This window comes from Peromyscus eremicus, chromosome 14 (assembly GCF_949786415.1).
Source record: "Peromyscus eremicus chromosome 14, PerEre_H2_v1, whole genome shotgun sequence".
Lineage (NCBI taxonomy): Eukaryota > Metazoa > Chordata > Mammalia > Rodentia > Cricetidae > Peromyscus > Peromyscus eremicus.
Window position 1 is genome coordinate 37,785,642 of NC_081430.1, and position 21,952 is coordinate 37,807,593.

A 21,952-nucleotide genomic window follows, 5' to 3' on the forward strand; every position below is an offset into this window, starting at 1 on the left:
CATCCTACCTACTCCATGCTTTCCAAACCTCCTCTAGGGATGTGCGGGGGTATGGAACAAGAAAGTAGGGGCATTTTGGACTCTTGGCTCTTAATATGATCTAGTCCAAATGAAGGGTGAGGTGGGAGGGAGCTTCTCCAGGGAGAGTCACATCTGCAAATGTAGCAGTGGTAGGTGGAGGGTCTTTTCTTGAAGCCCCCCTCCCCGAACAAACTGCTTCCTTGGAACTTGTGGCTGAAGCGGCTGCTGGATATGTTATCAGCATCCATGACTGCAGGTGGGAATGCCCTGATTTACTTCTCCCCTGCTTGTGATGCTGAAGAAAGTGGGTGGTGATGGGGTTCAAATCCTTTTCTTCTTTTGCATCCTCTGGTTGGAGTTGGGAAGTCCTGTGTGTGTGTGTGTGGGGGGGGGGTATTCAGACCAGGTCAGGAATAGTTTCCCTCAGGGTTTGTTCAGCCTTGAGTGCTTCCTGAGCATCTGTGACCTGCTGAGGACTGCAGGTTAAGGGAGCCAGTCCTCAGTCCCCTTGTCCTCTCAGTAGAAATAACCATCAGAGTGGGTCCTCCCCGCAGCCTTTTCAAATGCTGTTTTCTTGCCTGGACACTCTTCATCAAGGATATGGTGAGACTCACCTTCTTCAGGTATCAGCCCAAATAGAACATTATTTCCCCTGAAATACTTCTTTAACCATCTTTTCTGACATAGGGAATCCTGCTGCCATTTACCGTGTCTCTTCTTTCTTCATGGTACTAATCACGATGTCATGTCACATTATACATGTGTGTTTGTATTGCTCGTGTCTCCCACTTAAAACCCAAGGGTATTGCCTGTTTCATTCACTCATTGCTTGTATCTTCCATGTAGAAAATGTGGTGTGGCCTATAATTGGCACTCAGCTAATATGTATTGAGTGTGAATACAGGATTTCCATGGATACAGCTCACTAAAATAGATACTATGAGGATCTTTGTTTGTAGAAGAGGAGATTGAGGCTCAGAAATGCTGAGGCAATTTTCTGTGGATAGAAGGCAGAGCTAGGATTTGATTGTAGGCCTTCCCCTATCCTACAAGAGGTCTTGTTTCCTCTTGTGTTGCCCTCATTATCAAGTATGGAGGCAGTGTGCATATGGTGATGAAGATGGAAGCTAGTGCTATTTCCTAATAGTTCAGTGAAATTCCCTCGGAAGACTCTGATTGGTTGGGCCTGGGTCACATGTATGTTATTGGGTGAATTATGGGTCAAGAAGATAGACTATTCCCACGATCTGAGAGGAATCACAGGACTGCTATTAGAACAGAGGTAAGAGTAGGGGTCATCTTTACCAGTCACATGGATTCAAGGTGGAAACGGGGGTTCCCTAGAAGACAGCTAGGGTTGTCATAAGAGGGACAATATAGATGTAACCATGTTTCTCACTTTCTTCCAGTAGATATCCTCCTGCCTCCACCCATAGTCCCAAGGGACCCCCTCTCATCTCCTGCCTCTACCACTTTTATTTATTTATTTATTTTTTGGACAAAGGGCTTTTAAGGCTGTTATTGTTGCCCTTCTGTGACGAGAAGACATACTGTATTTTTATGTATAAAATTACAACTGCACTGAGTAGAAGTATGAGGGGGTAAAACAGAATAAATGATCGTGGAATTTGTTTCAACCTCTGTTCCTGCTCACACCAGGCTCCAATCCCTTCTCACCTTACTTGGCACTGATGAGTGGGGTGAGGGATGGGGTGGGGGTGGGGTTGGAGCTTTCATCCTGGTTCATAAGTACAAGCACTGGACCTGAGTCACAGGCTTGCTTCCTATGGTCTCCTGATGTTTCCAGTGAACCATCTGGTCCATAAATGTTGGTAATTCCGTCTGTGGTGATTCAAAAGGATAACAATCAAAGCCGCTGCCATTTATACAGTGTTTGCCTGATACTAAGTGCTTTGCAAGCATTTAAGTCTCCTAACACCCCCATGGGGGAGGCTCTGTTCCCATTTTTATAACTAGGAAGATGAATTAGAGAGAAGCTCAGGGATTGGCCTAAGGCTGCAGAGCAAGCTGGGATGTGAGCTCACACTTGTCTGTCTCCAAGTTCAGGATTGTAATCACAGTGCCAAAGTGGCTATCTAACAGACATGTGAAGACCATTGGGGTTCCAAGGGATCCTGTCTCACTGGTTCTTGGAGCCCTTGAAGACTGTGTATGAACAACAGTGTTGACATTCTCACCACAGATATCCTGTTTAATTAAGGGGTATTTTAATGAGACCACTATTCTAGGCAATCCATCAGTCACAGTTAATGGCACCACTTAGTTATTCATGCAGCATCCTTTTCCTACCCACCTCTTCTATTTTACCTCTTTTCTTCCTCTCTCCCTCTCATCACTCCACCCCTAACTCTAACTTATCAGAAAACCTGAAAGGGGGCATGTCTAAGGAATGATTCAGAGTTCTCTAGACGTGTCTTTGTGCAGATATAGCTTCCAGAGATTGCAAGGCACAGGCTGGGTGAATCCTCAGCTGTTGCTCTGACTATGTCTCTCCCAGATGCTAGGGCACAGCTCAGTCTGGTGAGAGCCTGGGTTTTTCTGGAGTAAAAGCCCTAAGGATATACGGTACAAATCTGATTGCAGGTGTTTCACTATTGACATGAAGAGCGTTACCTGTCTTGCCCTGGCAGAAGGTTAAGGCCACAGAGGATTAGTGGTGATCTACTCATGGGGTAACTTGGGGATTCCTACCCATCTTTCCTGTGGCTTAAGGGTATTCCTTTAGCCTACAAATTAAACTGATCCTGTATGTCTTGAGAGATCTGGGCATCAGCTGAATGAATGTTGAACTTGATAGGACTCAGAGATGGAAGATTATTTTCTGAGTTCTGTCTCTGAACTGACTGTGCAGACCTGGAATAACCTATCAGTACCTTTACTTTCTATCCTAACACCACCACCACCACCACCACCACCACCACCACCACAACAACAACAACAACAACAACAAACCAATAACAAACTAGATAAGCCTAAGGTCTTCCCAGATCCACTATCCATTGATTCTAAGTGCACCCATTCAGAATTTCCTGATGGTCAGTGGCTTCCATTGCTTGCCTTGGCTGTAGATAATGCTGCTAAACTGGGTTTCTAACAGCCCCTTAGGCCATTTTCACTTAGGTTTCCCCTGTACAATTCTATTTCACAGCTGAGGGTGGGAGGATGATGGAGACATCCCATTTTTGATGAAGATGATGGGAGTGAACTGTTTGTGTTTTAAAAGTTCATTGGCTTAATTCATGTGTCATTCTTTCCAGGGCTCTGTGTTCAATTGCGGCTGACAAAAGTGATTTGCACCAGGTCATTCTTGTCACTAGTGATGGGGTGAGAAGCAGGGAAACAGAGTTTCAATTTCTATGGCGAATGTTTGGTTCACACACAATCTCACACACACGTTGCAGTCTGTGATGAAGAATGGTCCGTGTTCTATCATCCTCTGTCCTTCTGCCCTCCATGCTAACGAATGCTGCAGCTTGCTCTTAATGCTGATGTCTCTTTTTCTTTCTTCCTCAAGGGAGTGGTTAATTCGTTTTCCTCTCTGCTGGGAAACCTCACTTGACTCTGCGTCCAGTGTTTGGTATCTGGAAAAGAGGAGGATTTGCGTGGGTGTCAGTGTGCAGAAACCAATCAGAATATTTTAACCAATATTCTTATAGGATTCTAGGTTGCTTGGCTCTCTGGAGCCCTATCTGATTCCAGGATGATGTCTTTCCGGACAGATGTGGGGCTTACCTCTTTTGCTACATGCACAGTGAAAAGGGAGCTTGGTTTCCTTGGCTTGCATGGGTGGTTTTTGGGTGAAGGTAGAAATGTGGGGGCTTGCATGACCTTCGTACTCATGCAAGAACACATGGTATTGTGTGTGGGTGCACTTCTAATGCTCTTCTTCGTTTCTCTCTCCTCTCCTTTTCCTCTGCTTTGAAATTGCTGCCACAGATGTCAGTCAAGGTCCAGGTGAGTCTTTGTTCACACAGCTGCTGTGGGAATTTGCCTTCTGCCAGACTGTGCATGGTTTGATTCTGAGTGACCCCTTTTCCCAGGGATTAAAAAATCTTAGTATGTTGCATTTTCACTGATTTTTGGTTTAGAGGAAGAAATGCCTTGAAGTAAGGGTTTTTTGCTGGGCTTTGAAGAACTATTTTAAAACCAATGGAATGTGTTTCCCTGGCTTAAGTGATTGCTTCCTTATGAATTCTGTGTGAATCAAAGAAGTGGAAAATTAACATTTTTGGAAAATATTTTTAAAATGATTTTAGCTGTGTGCTATCCAATGCAATGAATACTTTTGCCTTGTTTTATAGTTATAACTTACTGTGGTTAAAAGCTGACAATATGACCTATTCAACCCAGAAATTATATGGGTAAAGGAAGGTTTCTTTCTTCTAAGAAATTGCTATTTTCTACAATGACATCGATAATACTCTATTTATTAACCAGTTATGCAAGTAATACATGTTCACTATAAATAAAAAAGAAGATTTGATTGGATTTTGTGATTAGAAACATAGAAGGCCCATCTTCAAGATAATTGTACACTTCTATTGAAAGTGCATGCTCACCCAGAGTCCTACTTTTAAGCCGTGTGTGTGTGTGTGTGTGTGTGTGTGTGTGTGTGTTTGTGTGTGTGTGTGTGCATATACATATATGTGAATATATAAGACCATAATAGAGGACCTAAGCATTCATAGGTATGAAATGTGAGGTGATTTAGAATATTTTAACAGCTATTCTAAACTAGCTAGAACTTTGAGTTAAGAAGAACAGTTACAGACAGGAAGGGAGAGCCTTTTCAATACCTTCATGTTCACTTACTTAGTCCTTTTTGTATTTTATCCTTAGAGAACAAATATAAGATAAGTACTGTTAAATACCATTCAGAGTATGTGAAATTTAGGGTCTGACAGGTTAAGTAGTCTTGCCAAAGGTCATAGAACTCCTCAATAGTAGTAACTGAATTCTAAGGCCAATTCACACTTTAATGTTATGTGCTGGGATCATCACTGAAACTTCCAAGTGACTGAAGATCTTATAAGTATTTCCTAATGGTATGGTTGCCCACTTGTTTGTTTTTGCTTAGAGGTCATGTGACCTTTCCTTTACTGTCATCTCTTTCTCCAAATGAGTATGTCCTCTCTTGGTTTTGAATACCTAAAATAATCACACATACTTTGGTAGGGTCCTTCTGATCATTGTTATAGATGGAATTACACATTGTAAGAGCACAATATAGTTATTCTCGTCGAATACAGAGGAGGCTTTTGTTGTTGTATTTTTCTGCCTATCCTTCATCTCTATTTGAAACACGGCATGGACAACACTTCCCACAAAGATACCACTGGGGCTGAAGTCGGAGTCGCTGCTTACTCACAACTCACAACTGCTTGTTGTGCAAACATGAGGACCTGAGTTATAATCCCAGAACCAATATTGTTTTTAAAAAATCTTGGTGCAGAGATGTACTTGGTGACCTTAGCACTGGAGAGGTTCAGACTGCAGCTCCCTGGGCCTTCTGAGCTCATCAGCCTCGATTTCTTGGTTGGTTCCAGGCCAGTAAGATTCCCTATATTAAAATAAATAAATAAATAAATAAATAAAAGGACATCTCGAAGAATGACACCCAAACATGTCTTCTGGCCCCCATACACATGCACACATGTGGACATGCACTTGCGTGCACATGAACACATACATACGTACATAACATTAGATCCATTCTTTTTATTTAAAGTGGTTTTAGTTTAATCCTTCACTCAACAAATATGTATTATCAGGTAGTGGGGATGAAAATGATAAACCAAACAGAAGACAATCACTGGTTTCATGTGTTTTTATTCTAAATGGGGGCAGGTACATGGATGCACATACATCTGTATAGGTGCATAGATGCATGTATACACAGTACATGCATGTATTAATATGTATTGTAGCATGTGGTGACTGCTAAATGGTATGGAGAAAGTGGAATATTGTAAAGCAGAAATCACTAATTTATAGAGAGTGGACAGAGGAAGCCTCTCTGGTAGCAGGCTATTTAATCCAAGGAAGTAAGGGACTGAGATCAACACCTCAGGTCTTGTTCGCAAGCTGACTGATGGTACAGATGTTTCCAAAGGTGGTCCATAGTCGTCCTGATGAGGAATGAATGGGGTTGAATCTCAGCCTGCATTTCTCTCCTCCAGCCTGTGTCCGTGGGGGAACCCTTTTTCTGATTCTCACAAGGTCACCGTATTGGTCCTGTGTGGAAGAGAATGATAGAGGGGACCGGAGGCCTTCCTCGATCTCTTCAAAGGGGTGGAGGCCTATGGCTGCCCCTTCTTTAGATAATAGCAACTGTTAATGCTCTCCTTCCCTGACACATCTCTATTTAATGACCATTATCTCATTTTATTTTCTTAATAACCTTCTGAGGTATGTGGCCTGAGCCCCATTTTATTGCCGATTAAGTGGGGGTCCAGTGAGGTTAAGTGATATGCTATACTCACCCAGTTATTGAATAGCAGGGCCAGGAGGGGATTCTAGCCTAAGTTTAAATTTTATGACCTTCACTTTGCCCTTGAAGTGTCTAGGGATGATTGCCAATCCCGTCACTCCTCTGGCTCCTTTATTTTGTTGTGGTTTCTAAGCTTGAGGAAAACCTTTGGTTTAGATCCTTCAGTTGTGGCCATGGATGTGGCAGGAGCTGGACTGTGCAGGCCAGGTCTGCTGGAGGTTAGTGGGTAGCCTTCCACCCTCTCTCAGCTCCTGGCCAGGCAATCTGGTGGCTCTGACACCCAAAGCCTTTAAGGGCTCTCTGATTCTTTTTTTCTTCCCCCTAGGAAGACATATTGGGTATTTTATGAGCTAATGTAACGGTTTACCCAGAGGCCGCTAGAAGACTATAAAAGGAATGATTGATTAATTGGTGTATTTTACATGCTGAGCACATTGGTTAGAAATAATCCTACTGTAAAATGTAGTTTGAGATAGGACTCGTGTGCAAAACCTTTCCCAGAATTCCAGAAACAGGCTGGGGACCATTGACAGTAAGTCCTGGATACCTGGGTCAAAAGAGCAGCAAAGTTCCACTGGACTGCAATGTGGGGTAAGTTCAAAGCTCCTCATCCTAGGCTGGGCAAAGGGATTCAGGACAATAAAAGCAACAGCAAGCATTTCTAGTACCACCTGCAGATCTTGGGAAGATGACTGAGCCGTCTCCTGCATCTTTATGTTAACTCCTCTGGGTAGGCATTACTGTGTGCATTACTGTGTGCACTGCAAATGAGAAGCCTCGGGGAGCTCCAGTAATAGGCCGATGGTCACCTCCTGGCAGTGACTAGACCAGAACCTTAAAATTCAGATGCCACCAGAGTCTATGCTCTTGTTCTTCTAAAGCCCACACTTTCATAGTGGTCCTGTGGGCCAGCATCATCTCTTACTTGTGTCTGTACTACTGTATCCATGCATAGTACATAGCACATAGAACCTACATAGCACATAGAACCTACTCAGTGGTTATTGGACAGAAGGAGTGACCATAAACATAGGGGCAATCTGACTCTATAGGGTCCTAGACACAGTAGAGCTTGAGGGTGTATTGCTCAAGGAGCACAGACATTATAGCTAAGGAAAATTGAAGCCCCCAAAAGGGAAGGGATCTCTCCAAAGATATATACCCCTTGTAGTTTCTGGAAGGGACCCTGTCAGGTCTTCTCATCCACTTTTGCTCACTGGGATTTATCACTGGTCTCCTTGGATAGCTTGTCGGTAGGCAGTGCCATCCCTGCTCTTCCCTCAACCTTCTCCCCGCTTCTGAATGTTCCAGAACTCTCTGCTAAGATAGGGAAGAAGCACTTGGAATGTAAAGAGAGGGGATAGTAGTGGAAAGAGCCCTCCTTTCTACACTCCTCTCTTGGCATCCCTCACTCCTGCCTAAGGGCTGTTTATGATGCTCCCTGTCAGCCTCTCCCCTCAGAACGGATAATTTCTCAGGCTCTGTCTGCTGATTAGAGTTGGAATTTAAATGAATAACTGTGACCTTGTGGATGTGCCCTAGTTACTCACAGGCCCAGTGAGGAAATAGGCCTCTTGCTCTGTCCATCAGGACTCAGGCAAGCGCAGAAGGAGGGGCTGTTGTCTGCAGGGGCCCCTCAGAAGCCTAGTCTCCTGCTTCCAAAAGAACTAATAGTGGAGCTTGTGGCTTCCGTTGTCTGCCGACCCTTGACCTCTGCCCCTCATTGCCTTTCAACTTCAGTGTATGTCAGCCAGGGGACCTAGTTATCTGTCCCAAGCATTGTCTTGTCTCCAGGGAGTCGCTCAGTCCAGGCGAGGCATGCTGATGTGAACCTGTGGTCAGGAGACAGCATCTAACATGTGTGACTCAGGCCCGAGGCCACTAAGGGGATGCTGCGGAAGGCCCATGTGTGGCAGCAAGACCAGCAGGACGGGCATTTTTAAGAGCTCAGTATAAAAGCAGATGCTCAGGGCCCACCTAGACATGTTAAGGCAGAACCATCATTTTATCAAAGGCCCCAAGTGCCAATGAATTAACCTTTGACAAACACTGGCCTTGGATTTCCAGTCTCTCTTCCCTTTGGGAGCACTGGGGTTGTCTGCACTGAGGAAGTTGTGGTCTACCTTGCTGAAGCCTCGGTCCTTACCTCTCATGCTGCACGCTGCGTGGACCACCTGCTTGATTTTGTTCATAGGAGGAGCAGGATAGAGGAGATTAGGGATGGGGAAGAATGAGCATCCATCCACCACCAAGTGATCTCTGTGGACCACTTTTCAGGTGTGTTCTCGAACAGCAGCTTAGGTACTGCAGGGGAGACATCATGGGCTGGAGTAAGTTTGGCAAATGTCAAGGAGGGACCTTGACATGTCTCAGTGGTGAAGGACAACCAAAAGAATAATTGGCAACACACAAACTTTGTGAAGTTTGGCTTTTACTGTTCATAAAGTTTTTATCTGAGCACAGCTCTGCTCACTCCCCTCCTACTGTCTGGGTTGCTTGTGAGCTACAAAGCATGAACTGAGGAAACCTAATATACCATCTGGCCCTTTAAGGAAAGGCTTGGCTACCCTGGGTTACATAAAGTCCAAGACTCTGAGCCAGATGCTGGGGCTGACCCCTTGATTCTACTAAAGCAATCTGACCTGTTCACATTACTTTACCTTTGTGGGTCCTACTTTCTGTGTCTGTAAAATGGGGAGAATGAGGACGTTTAGCTCGCGGGGCTACTTTAAAGACAGAGCTCCACATGTACTCTTTAGAACATGGATACATAGTAAGCAATGTGCAGCAGCCGCTATACTAAGTCTTGTTTGATCTTTGTAATAAAAGTTTCTGTTTCATAGATGAACATTTACAAAGGCTAAAAAACCCAAACTCAAGTAAACGTCGTCTTTTCCATTGTCTTGTTAATGTCCAGAGATATGCTCCCTGTGTCTGATGTACACCCTCTCCACACATATACCATATGCCCCACCCCCTGCTACACCCCTCTCTTTTGGGTCATGCATCTAGTCTAGAGGTGTCTTTACACCCTGTGTATGGCCATCAAGAATGCCTTAGGATCACAGTAAGAGGGGACAAGGGGACTCATGTGTCAGGCCTCCACCACTTTACAGAAGAACCCTAGGCTCCAAGACACTATGCCCTTTCTTGAAGTCAGAAAGAGATATGGTAGACTCCAAGATTAAATCACGTCTAAAGTTCCCTCTGCACAATTCCTGCTTTATCCAGGATTTGTGTACACTTGGCTAAGAGTGTAGCCTTCCAGGCTAGCAGGTTTCTTCCCTTTAATGTGAAGGATTTGAGTCAGCGAAGCTTTCAAGCTCTGTCCATTGTGAGTGCTTATGACCAGATCATCTGATTGCGATACTGTGGAACTGAAAGAATGTCTTCCTATCACTAAGACTAACAGTTCACGTCTTCAGCACTACCGGGAGCATATTTTGTCTCTTCTTTTCTATTCTTTTGGATAATAGTTCCACTTGATTTTTCTCTTATTACCTCACTAGGAAAAACGCTTGGCATTTATTGAGCTTGTATTTTGAGCCAAGCACCGAAATGCTAAGTTTTGCATATATTATTTCATTTTTTAGACACCCCCATAAGGTAGATGCTGTTACTAGGTGTATGTTACCTATGGACAACTGACTCAAGTTCGTTAAGCCACCGCTGACAGTACATTCAAAGTTGGCAGAACACATTATAAGCTCTGATCTCTATGGTCCTGGAAACATCTTAAAGGGAATTCCATCAAAGCATACATGCCACTAAGTTCACCCCTGCTTATCACCATGTGTTCCTAGCTTAGAAGGGTTCCAGTACTTGGCAGACACACTATAAATGCTTCCTGAGTGGATGGAGAATGTGCACAACTCAGCCCACAGTGTCGCCCCATGATTTTATGGAAGTTGGCTTTTTATAGGGAGTCACCATAAGACAGGTGGTAATTGAATCATTTTTTATTCAATGCTCTTCTTAGACCCAGCTTGGTGGGAGATCCAGGTTACAGAGAAATCCACCTCTGCTATGTGTAATTGGATTGGAAGGGGGCCCTTGGATGGGCCAACACTGCTTAATTTCTAATCAGTTGCCTAGTACAGGCCTTGGAAGACTCTCTTGGCTCTCATAGCTGTATGTGACGAGTAAGGTACTAAGACTGCCTTCCTCTTTGGCTATCTTAAAATCATGGTTTGATGCTTTCTTTCTGAGGACTTTTAAAATCTTTTCCTTTATTGCCTTAGAAAGGAAGATCCATGCTGGTAGTTGTGGAACATGCCTGTAACCCCAAACCTAAGGAGGTTGAGGCAGGAGGATCATGAGATCATAGCTAGCCTGGCCTACATAATCAGTCTGAGGTCAGACTATACCCTATATCAAGACTCTGTCAAAGGGAGGAAAGAAAAAAGAAAGGAAGGAAAAAATGGAAGAGAAAGAAGAGGAAAGGGAGGGAGATTAAAAAGGCACACCACACCACCACACCCACTGGATGATGGTTTTAGTCACATTTCATTTTATCATTTCTGGAGGACAAGATGAGAATTAGAGAAATATCCTATAGCTTACCGTGGTCTGAGCTCATCAGATACGCGTGGGGATGCTTCTTTGTTACTTCAATGACGAGAGGCACCAGAGGCATTTGGTAGTAAAGGACAATGAGTCCCAAGCATCCTGGGGTATATGGGAAAACCCATGCAGAGATTTGTGCTACTCAGAACACCATTGATGAGAATAGCATAGAACAGTTATTCTCAGGAGAAATGAGGCTATAGAACATCCACCTCACCCAGCTAAGTCACACAGCCTGTTTGTGGAGACCTCATCAGGCTTTAGACCAGCTATGGAGGTCTCATAAGGACATAGGCTGTGCTGGCCAGATTGCTGGGCCAGGCCTCAGGAGGGGTGGGAGATGGAATGTAGCCCAGAGTCCAGGACAGTGAGTTCCCTTGTGGAGCAGCTTTGCTGACTGTGAGCACAAATGGAAGAATCTGAGGATACAGTGGGCAGGGGTCCACTCGTGCTGCCAGCTTATTAGAGAAATGATGTTAGTCCTGGCTAGGTAGTGCACACATATAATTCAGAGTGCTGGGGGGCGGGGGCTGCGGCAAGAACATTCATTGCCAGTTCAAGGCCAGTCTGAGCTGTGTAGTAAGATGTCTCAAATCCATCCATCAGTCAATCAAAATGTTGGTGAGATAGGGGAGGGGTCAGAGAGGTGCCCTGAATAGATCAGTCTTCTAAACGGTGACAGACATTATAGGTTTTCAAGCCCTTACTATGGGCTTTGAACTGTGCCGTGTGCTTTTTTGCATGTTGCTGCATGTGATCGTCACAGTGTTCCTGGGGGCATGTTTTACAGGTGAGAGGTAGACAATTTAGAAAGAGGCATAAAAAAGTTAACTTGCCCCACACCTCAGGATTTGAGTTAGAGCTGGGACTTGAGTTACACTTCGGATTACAGAGAGCAGAAGTTTGCAAAGCACCAAGATGGCCTGGAGAGTTAATAAAGGAGAGCCAGCCTCATTACAGAAAGAGTTCTCCCAGGTGAGTCTGATAAGGCCAAAGGTAGAGAACTGCTGCTTGGAAGAAAGTCATGTGGATGATGAGGGGTGTGGAGCTTCACTCTTAAGCTTACAAGCACATGGATGTTAGAGGAAGGAGGGCGGTAGAAAGAGCCAATGAGTGCCCTCCCCCTTTGTGTTCCTCCAATAGCATTTAGGACATCAGGAGGTATAGCTACCATCCTTACAATTTAGCCAGCTTCCCCTTTCCCCCTGGGCCCCCATGGGCTCCTGTAGGGAATATTGCATTCTTTGGGGATAGAGACTTCTCTGTGATACATGCCCACTGCCTGCCACACAATCTTGTTAGAATCAGTTTGTTTTGGATAGAAGGGACCCAATGGGTCACTAAGACTCTGGAGCAAAGTTTTAAATCCTTTGTGTAAAATTTTATTCAGACTTACTTTGAACCCATTTGGCAATGCACAGCTCATTGATCCCTTGGTCTTTTCATTCTGTTCCAGCAGGGCAGAATATTTGAGAGCTCCTTCTTATCCCCACTTGCTACAGCATTCCACACCTGTGTGGCTTCCAGCCCTTGGAGACCCATGGAACAGATCTAATTACACTCCAAGTGTTTGAAGTCAAGGCTTTTGTCTTTGAGGAGCTTCTTTACTAAGGACTAAAACATCTCCAGTTTCTTTGGCCATTCTCATCTAAGGGTTTTATTCTTTCATCTAGGTCATTGTTCCCTGAAAAATGACCTTTTTTTTCCCTTTTCTATACCTATTCTGAAGAAGCATATAGTACTATGGACACGACTGGGATCAATTCATTACAGACATCTCCCTTCCCCTTGTTCTAGATTCTACACCCATTCAGGGCGGCACCAAACACTTTAGCTTTCCTTTCTATTGACTCCAGTGTTAAACAGAACTGGAAGTCAATGAAAAACCGCACTATTTTTGTGTGCACTTCTAAGTCATTTCGCTCCCCTTCCTGGACTTGCACAGTTGGTCTGTTTCACTTAGCATGGGGCCACCCTTTGATTCTGTTAAATCTGGCATACCACGATCTGTTTGGATGCAGCTCTTTCATTGGGAACATCAGCTGCTCTTTCTTGGTCTTATGTTATTCGTGAATGAGAAGTGATTTCAGAGAAGTTCGTGACAGGGAGATCAAGGAGTTTCTCTGTTGTAGGACGAGTCTGTTCTAAAAGTCATTCTTGTTGATCCTTTAACCCTTAGAGAGAAAAGCAGGGCTGCTTTTGTCTCTTTGCCATTGCTGGCATTCATTCATGAGGAAATCTTGCCACTTCTGGCCTCTAACAGAAGGAATAGATCAGGAGAATGCTGTAAAGGTCTTTGACCCTGTGATTATGCCATGCCGAAACTGTCAGTGACTCATAGTCATGATTGGAAGCAGCACTTTCTGTCCCATCTAGTCACCATGCTATCAGAACAAGGTTGGCCCACAGGCAAACAATGATCATCTGATTCAGCTACTGCCCTACAAAGGGCTGGATGATGAGGATTAAACATAGTGGCATCATAGAAAGACAAAACTCAGAGGCAAATGTCTAGTGGGTCCCTGTTTAAAGAACTAGCACCAGGACCCCTTATCTGCTGTGTTTCTGGAAACCACCACCACCACCACCACCACCACCACCATTACCACCATCACCACCACCACCATCACCACCATCACCACCACCATCACCCCCACCACCACCATCATTGCTAGACTATCTGTTCAACTGATCTATAGTACTTTGCCAAACTTGTGAGAAAGATGGGATTTCTCAAGTATTAGCCTAGGATGGCTGTTATGTAACCATCTGGAAGCTTGTATAGCTCAGCTGGAGGCTCTCCTTGACAAATGTCAATGTTTTCATCTGATTCCATATACTATGTTGCTTGGTTTCTTTGTGGTCAATGAATCTTAGTGTTACAGGGATTTGGGGTAGCTAACGCTTAGAGCATCACATGGATTCTCTTCTGTTGCATTTCTAGCTCATGGAGCTACCTCCTTGTTCTACCTTCTGTTCATGTTGGATGCCTCTTCATATTGCTTGTGCAACTTTTAACATGATTGACAGCAGTGCTCATATCTTTACCTAGCTTTCTAATATCTGAGTGAATATGAAAGTCCCTTCAGCCATTCTGTGTTTACCACGACTTTGGGCTCCTCATAACCTACCTGGCTCATTCCCTTCCTAACATATGATCCCATCCTCTGACCATAAACCTTGCCAATAGTCAGTGCTGAGGAGAGGGGAGACTTGAACTTTTTAGTTTCTGGAGTGTTGGGGATATGGGTTTGTGCTTACGTGTCAGAATTTATATTTGCCCCTTAATATTTTTGAGACACATATAGCCCAAGCTGGTCTCAAATTTATGATCTTTCTTCCTCAGCCCCATGAGTTCTATGACTGTGAGCATACACGATCAAGCCTAGCCCTTAAAATTAAATTTCATTTATTTGTTTCTTCCTATCCTTTAAGATCCCCTTTCTAGTAGCTGGTAAATTAGCTATTCATCTGAGCTGTAGGTCATCACAACATCTGGATGGTGAATTATGAATGTTTGCATTTAAGTCATTGAGCATACTATGGGTCAGCCCTGGGCTGGGCTGTCAGGTGGGAGTTAACTCCTGGTAGAAAAGGAGACTACTGTCTGTAGTGAAAGTCAGGAATTTCCCAGAGAAGAACTAGTCGGAGGCAACTGTGGACTTAAGTGGAGCCTTTCTTCCTCTTCCCTTGAAGCACTCTTGGCACTCAATGTGCCTTTGTCTCATCATAGTGGCAGACTTCAGCCTACATACCTCCTCCTTCCTTTATCCCAGAGGCCCTACATAACATGCTCCTGTCTTTCTGGGGAGATCTTCAGTCTGTCTGTCCTGGTGATCTTCTCACACAATTATATCAAAGGCTGAGTTTGAACATGTCTCGTGTCCAGATTTGCATTATCAAGAGGGAGATTGATTAATAACTCCCAAGAAATGGCCCCAGAAAGGAAGAATCTCATGTTTAGATGGAAATACATATTGTGGCTGCTTAGCAATGGTTAAGCATTTACTCCTCAAGCATGAGGATCAGAGTTCAGATCTTCAGAACACCAGAATCCACATATATGCTGGTGGATATTGTGACAACACCTGTAATTCCAGCCTCTGAAAGTGGAGACAGGGCATCCCCAGAACAAGCTGGCTGGCAAGACTAGCAATAATGGTGAGCTCTGGCTTTGACTGAGAGACACTGCTTCATTGAATAAAGTAGAACAGTGACTGAAGATGCTTCCTGACATCAGCCTCAGACCCCACGTGTGCAGATGTGCACACAAGTATACCTACCACAAACACCAAAAATGGAGAGAATAGAAATATATATATATATATATATATACTAATCTACTTCCCTCTTTAAAATGCAAATCCCAGCATGAGATATTTTTTTTTCTTCTACTCTCCCAGATTCCCAGTCACCTTACCCTAGAGTCTAGATCATTGCAGCCACGCTTTTTGTTAACCTTTCCATCTTCCCTGTCTCCTTAGTTCTGGAACTACCAGGTGAATGTTTCATTACTTTCTGGTTTTGTGTAATTAAAAAAAATCTCTGTGGCTTTGTAAGGATTCAATGTTGGTGCTTGTAGCAATTAGTAATGTTTAATCTCGCTCCTTTGGTATAGAAAAAAAAAGAAGGGATGGTTAATGAGAAATTTTCACTTGAATTAAAAATCTTGGAAAAGATATTGTTTTTTCCTTCCTGACTCTTTGCTCTCCCTCTATCCTGTTTTGAAATACTTTCCCAATTGCCCAGCCAAGGTGAAGGAAGGAAGGAAAAAAGGAAGGAAGGAAGGATGAACGAATTGAAAGTCCTCTCAGGTAGATGGGGTGATCCTGGTTTGAGACAGAGATGATGTTAGTTTAAATAACGGAGATCTTCAACTTCTGGCCTGGTTCCTGAACATAGTATCCTCCTCATGCCTGTTTTAACAAATGGTTTCTATTCTCTGTATTAGTCATTCTCATGACAGGCTTCTTCATGGCCATTAGATTTCATAGCTATTTCCATTTTTCCTGAGTGGCAAAATGAGCTATCTCCACAGGGGGTTTTCTGAAGGGTATAACATAGTTTAGGTAGCCATATGTATATTTTGCATATACTTTACATATGATTTACAGTCTGTTCTAAGGCAACTTCAATTTTACATGTCTTATCAATTGATGATTTTTTTCTTTTGTTTTAGTATATACTCCAGGAACCTGTGTGCCACAGATATACAGACACAAATAGTATTTAAAGCAAAACAAGAGGGAGTCATTTTGTATGAGATACCTTGTTGGGGTCCAGCATGTTCCTAGATCCAGTTAGAGTAGCACTTTGTTAGGGTTCAGATAGATAGAAGACACTTTAATTCTTTCCTTCTATTATTATTGTAAATATTTTTAAAAGGTAGTGTAGTTTCCTAAGAATTCTATGTTGAATTGGCAACTCTTAATGTCTTGCCTATCAGAGGGTCACTTAATCACATCTCCTGCTCCATACCTACCTTATGTGAGTTCTTCCTGAGCTGAATTTTGAGTCATAATTTAATATCTGCTCAAATCCAAAATCCTATCTAAGATAGGGTCATTTTTAAAAGTTATAATTCCCTTTATTCCCATGGGCCTGTGACTCAGCCCATGTCTTTATGACAGCCTTGGAATGCCAGATCCAGAATAAATGCCATATTTCAACCAAAGCCAGCAAGCTAGCTCTGAGGCTGGCTGTGTCATCATGGAGGTAACTGATGTTAGCATGCATTTTGACTGTCCTTTGAGGTTGACCAGAAAGCCCATCTTCATTTTAACCCATTCCCCCATCAACCACATATATAACCTATATCCAGTGTGGCTACTACTTCTTTTTGTGCTAATTATGTGCTTCTCTGTTAAGAAATTTTGAGGATTACTTTTTATAATTTTTGTTGGAAACCATATAGTTCTATTTTTAAAAATACAATTAGAATATTTTAATGTTGAATATATAGAAAACTACCTCAGCAACCTTCCATCTTTTAAGACAGAGCTATCTCCCTTTTCCTTCAGGCTTCCTTCACTTATCTCCTGTGCCATGAAGAGAGTGTTTTAAGTCCTTATATTCAACTGGATCCCCTCTCAGACCATTTTATTATAGTGGTAAATGCCTGCTGGGCATTTTTGCTTGAAAATTCTTTCTCTCTAACTTCATCATGTCTGATACAGAACCCATTATATCCCTCCACTCTAAATATATTTCCCCACCTCATTTCACTTTCTCTATTTCTTCTGTTGTTTCTCCATTTCCCCATCTCTTATCTGCCCCTCCTTAAAGCATCTTATTTATCATCAAAGCCTGCTAAATCCTCTCTCTCCCTTTTCCTTTCTGCTACTTGATAATCACTGGGTCCTTTGTCTCTGACTGATCTTTCTTCTTTTGTCTCACTCCCTTAATTCATTTCATCCCTGCTATTGCAAAAATAGTCTTCCCCAACATTGCTTTCTCCAGGTCATTTTCCTGTCCATGAACCTTCAGTGTCTCCCATCAGCTGGAAGATCAAGGCCATTTTCCTTAGTTTTGAAGCTTACTGCTTCCATGTTTAGATTATTAGGATTACCTATTTTTTATATAAGCTAATTATATGTGTCTATTCCTTTTTCCATATAGTGTATTATTTCATGCCTGTCATGTGCTCAGAAATGCCCTTATTTCTGAAAAGCAGAACAGGGTGGTCTTGGGAGGTGATGGAGTTAGCCCATAATGCTAACTCTTTCTCCAAATCTTAAACCATTTTTTTAATGTATGTGTATGTATGCATATGTGTGTGCAGGTATGTGTGTTGAGGAGGTGGGCAGAGGGAAACCTCAGCTGTCTGCTTCCTTGGAGATAGTGTCTGTCATTGGCCTGAAGCTGACAGATTAGGCTAGACTGGCTGGCTAGGGAACTTCAGGGATCCTTTTGTCTCTGCCTCTCCGGTGCTGGGATTATAAGTATGAACCAGCATGTCTGACATTTTCATGTGGGTTCTAAGGCTGTAACTCAGGTCTTCATGCTTGCAAGGTTGAGGTAAAAATGAGCCATGCCCTCAGTCCTTGAGCCATTTTTGAAGTCATATTTCAAATCTCCCTGTCTTGCAAGAACTTTCTCTGAATATGCAATATCCCCTCATCAGTTCCTGCTTCTTCTTGCATGGATTCATAATTTGGTACTTAACTATTAGATACTACCTATTCATTTTTCATTCAACTGTCAAACATATACTGAATGTCAGACATCAAATAGAAAAATGTTTCTCTTTGTGTCCATATATTTTCATAGCATGGTATGCATAACAGCAGCCCTTACACAGCTCTTATCATATGTAGGCCTAGGCCAGTGGTTCTCAGCCTGTAGGTTGCAACTCCTCTGGGGGTTATATATCAGATATCCTGCGTATCATATATTTACATTACAATTCATGACAGTAGCAAAATTGCAGTTATGAAGTAGCAATGAAATAATTTTATGGTTGGGGGTAACCACAACATGAGGAACTGTATTAAAGGATGGAAGCATTAGGAAAGTTGAGAACCACTGGCATTGACTTGTATGAGTATATTTAAACCTCAAAGCAATGTATGAAGTGATCATTATTATATCCGTATTTTCTACATAGGAAAAAAAAATCAAAGTTCAGAAACATTCAGCTATTTTCTTAAAGTTACAAGATATAAAGTAGCGGAGGTGAGGTTCTAATCTGGCTCTGGAGCCACTTATTAAATGTCCTCTTCTAAACGGTCACACACCAGTACCGAGCCATCTGTGTGCGCCTGTGAATATAAACACACAGACTCCTTCCTTTGCTAGAATTCCCAGAGGCCAAGGATACTGTGTTTTACTTACTTGTATTCCTACTCCTCATTCCAGGCTTTGCGTATAGTAATATTTGCATAGCTTGGTCTGTTGGTTGTTGATACTTTCATTAGCAGTTAAAGAGCTGAAATTTTTTATTTGCTATTTTTTTAAATTAACATACGACTATATCATTTCTTCTCTTTCTCCCTTCTCTCCAACCCTTAGCATGTGCCTCCCCCAACTCATGACCCGTTTTTCTTGAATTATTGCTGAGATTTTAAATGGCAAATAGTGTTTTGAGGTAGAAAGGAAAGAAAAAGAATTCTAGAATAGAACAGAGTACTCCGGAATTATTGGCAACTAAATTCTGTAAGCTTTGAAGATAGGTTTGTACAAAAAAAGATACTAATATGCAACTCCTAAGAAAAAAGTAAAATCCTTCTAATTAAAAAATTAAAAAAATTAATTAAAAGCCCTACATTATGGCCTCCTCCCTTCCTAAGACCTGTTTCCTGGTGTTCATGTCTATTTTGCTTTATTCTCTTCAATGCCAAAGTTTGACATTAGGATCCTAAAGCTGCATTCCTGGCTTGATACTTCTACTTGAGGTTTTTAGAAGAGGAAGAGGATGAACCTTTTACTTGAGAGATAATGCTACAACTATGTAGGTAGCCTAATAAAACCCGATAAGTATGTCTTTGAAATTTAAAAAACACAGGTGGTAGGTTATTTGCATTTTAAAAGGATTCTTCCCTTCACAAAAAGATCCACTGCAGGGTTCCATTAAACATCCAGTTCTTCTTGCTACATTTATCATACAATTTAATTTACCAGAATTTGATTTATATGCCACCATAAAGGAGTAGCTCTCAAATTTCTTTGAGCACAGGAATCCTGTGAGCAACTGATTTAAATTTTAGATCTTGTCCCAGCAACCCCCCCATCCCCACCCCACCCCCAGGATTCTAATTTAGCTTGCTTGGGGTGGGGTCCTGCATATTCACTTTTTATCTGCTTTGGGAAGTATATTAGCTGGAGCCCCGTTGGTGGGTTTACTACCAAGTGGCCTATTTACTCTTCATTTGGAAAATGTTAGATATATTTTTGGTTTAGGTGGAATCTCCCGTCTCCTTACTCCTGCTGAAGTTGTAAGCATCTCCAGTCTCGGATGTATAACAATTGCCTCCCCTGCCACCAAAAAAACCCCAACTTTCAAGCATCCTATTTAATACTGATATCTTCCCAGATCTTTACACTTATTTCTCATAGGTGACAAAGCTCTCTGGATTTATGTATGCTCTGTTTCTGTTCCTTCATTTCCACAGACCCCAGCCCCTACCCTATATCCTTTCCCATTTGTGCTTTTGACCTTGATGTTGGTACCTAGGGCTTGGCCCAGAACCATCAGCTGTGAAGAAAGGGATGTTTCTGTGTGCTTCCTCCTCTAAAATCTAAGCTCCTTTCTCCTTTCTTCCTTCTATTTTTCAGTCCTGCAGAAGACCAAAAAAAAAAAGTTTTTTTGAACAAAGCAAATATGAGACTCATCTGCTTTGGCATGATTCACTCTTCCACGAGTATTAATCCTGGTCCTAGTGCACTGAATGCCAGAATCCGAGCTTTTAAAATATGATTATAGTTTAATGAAATTTGTTTCAAAAAATAGAGTCCATGACATTTATGGCACGTGTATCTATGTATTTAATATATCACTGATCTTTTAAAAGTCAGTTTCTTGACCTACATTTAGCCTCTGATTACTTTTCTAAATCTCTAGTAATCTCCAAAAACATTTAGAGATTTCCATACTTTAGAGGGTTTTTTGTCCTTTATTAATCTTCTATATCCCTGAGTTTTGCTTCGAGTAGAGGCTCTCGGGGGGTGATGTGGGTTTTGTGAAATATTTTCAGTGGCAGTAGAAGCAGCCCAAGAGCAAACGACCAGTGTAGTTGGCTACTCTGCAGTTGGAAACCTTTGCTGTTAGCAGATCTATCAGAGCCAATGCTTCCTTTGTCTTGAGGAGTCCTGAAGAACCTAGTGTGCCCCCTGTCAGGACTCTCCAGAGGTCCTGTTAGTTTATTGGGACTTCGTCTGCCTCCTTTAATCCACTCAGTTCAGGGCTGGGCTTCCCTCATGGACATGGAAGACTTTGGTAGTGTAGCAGAAGAGGTGGGAGACCTAGTGTGGTTATCACTGGTTAAAGTGAACAAAACAGAAATGGTTCTAGGTAGTCTGAGCAACCCTTGCAAGTAGGAAGTATGCTGATGTGTTCAATATCATCCAATTTACGCAGAGAACAATACAATGCATGGGGGGGGGGATGGATGGCATTCACTGAATGGTGAGATTTTGACTGATTTTTTTTTTTAAATTCTTGGAGTTTTCCCCAATTTCTGCAGTGAACATGTATTACTGATGCAAGCAATTTGAAAGAAAGAAACTGTTAACCTGATACTTTGGAGTCTCTTTGCCAGAGAACTAATCTTAGCAGATCCATCACAAATCCTATGGATTGCCTAGAATAACAATAAAAAGGAAGTTCTTGGTATTATTCAGTGAACGGAAATCTGTTCTCTAGATGGGAGAGGGCCAGCCTTCTCCCATAGTGTGGGGGCTGGTGTTCAGGGTGTGTTGCATGCTACTGAGTGTGTGCATGTGTCCTCACTATACCTCCTTCTGTGCAACAATTAAGTGAATGTTGCTTTGCAGTTGGGATTTTAACCATCTTCTCTCCCCCCTCCCTTTTCTCTTTCTCTCTCTCTCACCCTCTCAGGCCTTTCCCATCTTATGATGAGTGAACAAGGTAGGTGCTGTGGTCCTGCAGATGCCTGACTGTTTGCCTCTGTGCCTCTGGCTGGTCATTCAGAGCCTCCTCCATAGAAGGCCATTTGCTGCCTGTGCCTCCTGCTGTGGGCCAGAGTGGGAGCCATGGCCACTCTCCTGCTGAGGAGCACCTTTCCTGATGCACTGTGGTGACCCACCTCCTCCTCCCAGCTTCTCCATTCCTCCCTACCATTTGTGGTCTGGGCCAGGCGGGGCACTGCCCTGCTGGGCTGCCTCTCAGAGGGAAGC

At 42.8% G+C, this 21,952-nt stretch overlaps 1 protein-coding gene across 9 annotated transcripts in view; it reads left to right on the forward strand.

Moving 5' to 3' along the window:
• The window catches only part of Nrxn3 (neurexin 3), a 1,488,381-nt gene that overhangs the window by 29,016 nt on the left and 1,437,413 nt on the right, over positions 1 to 21,952 (forward strand). For 7 of the 9 annotated variants that reach the window (XM_059279961.1, XM_059279965.1, XM_059279962.1 and 4 more), the window contains exons 2-3: positions 3,979 to 3,996; positions 21,654 to 21,683. In XM_059279961.1, coding sequence (XP_059135944.1) covers positions 3,979 to 3,996; positions 21,654 to 21,683 — 48 coding nt within the window. Of the gene's footprint in view, positions 1 to 3,978; positions 3,997 to 21,653; positions 21,696 to 21,952 lie in introns of all 9 variants that reach the window. The other 2 variants (XM_059279967.1, XM_059279968.1) reach the window with 1 other exon arrangement.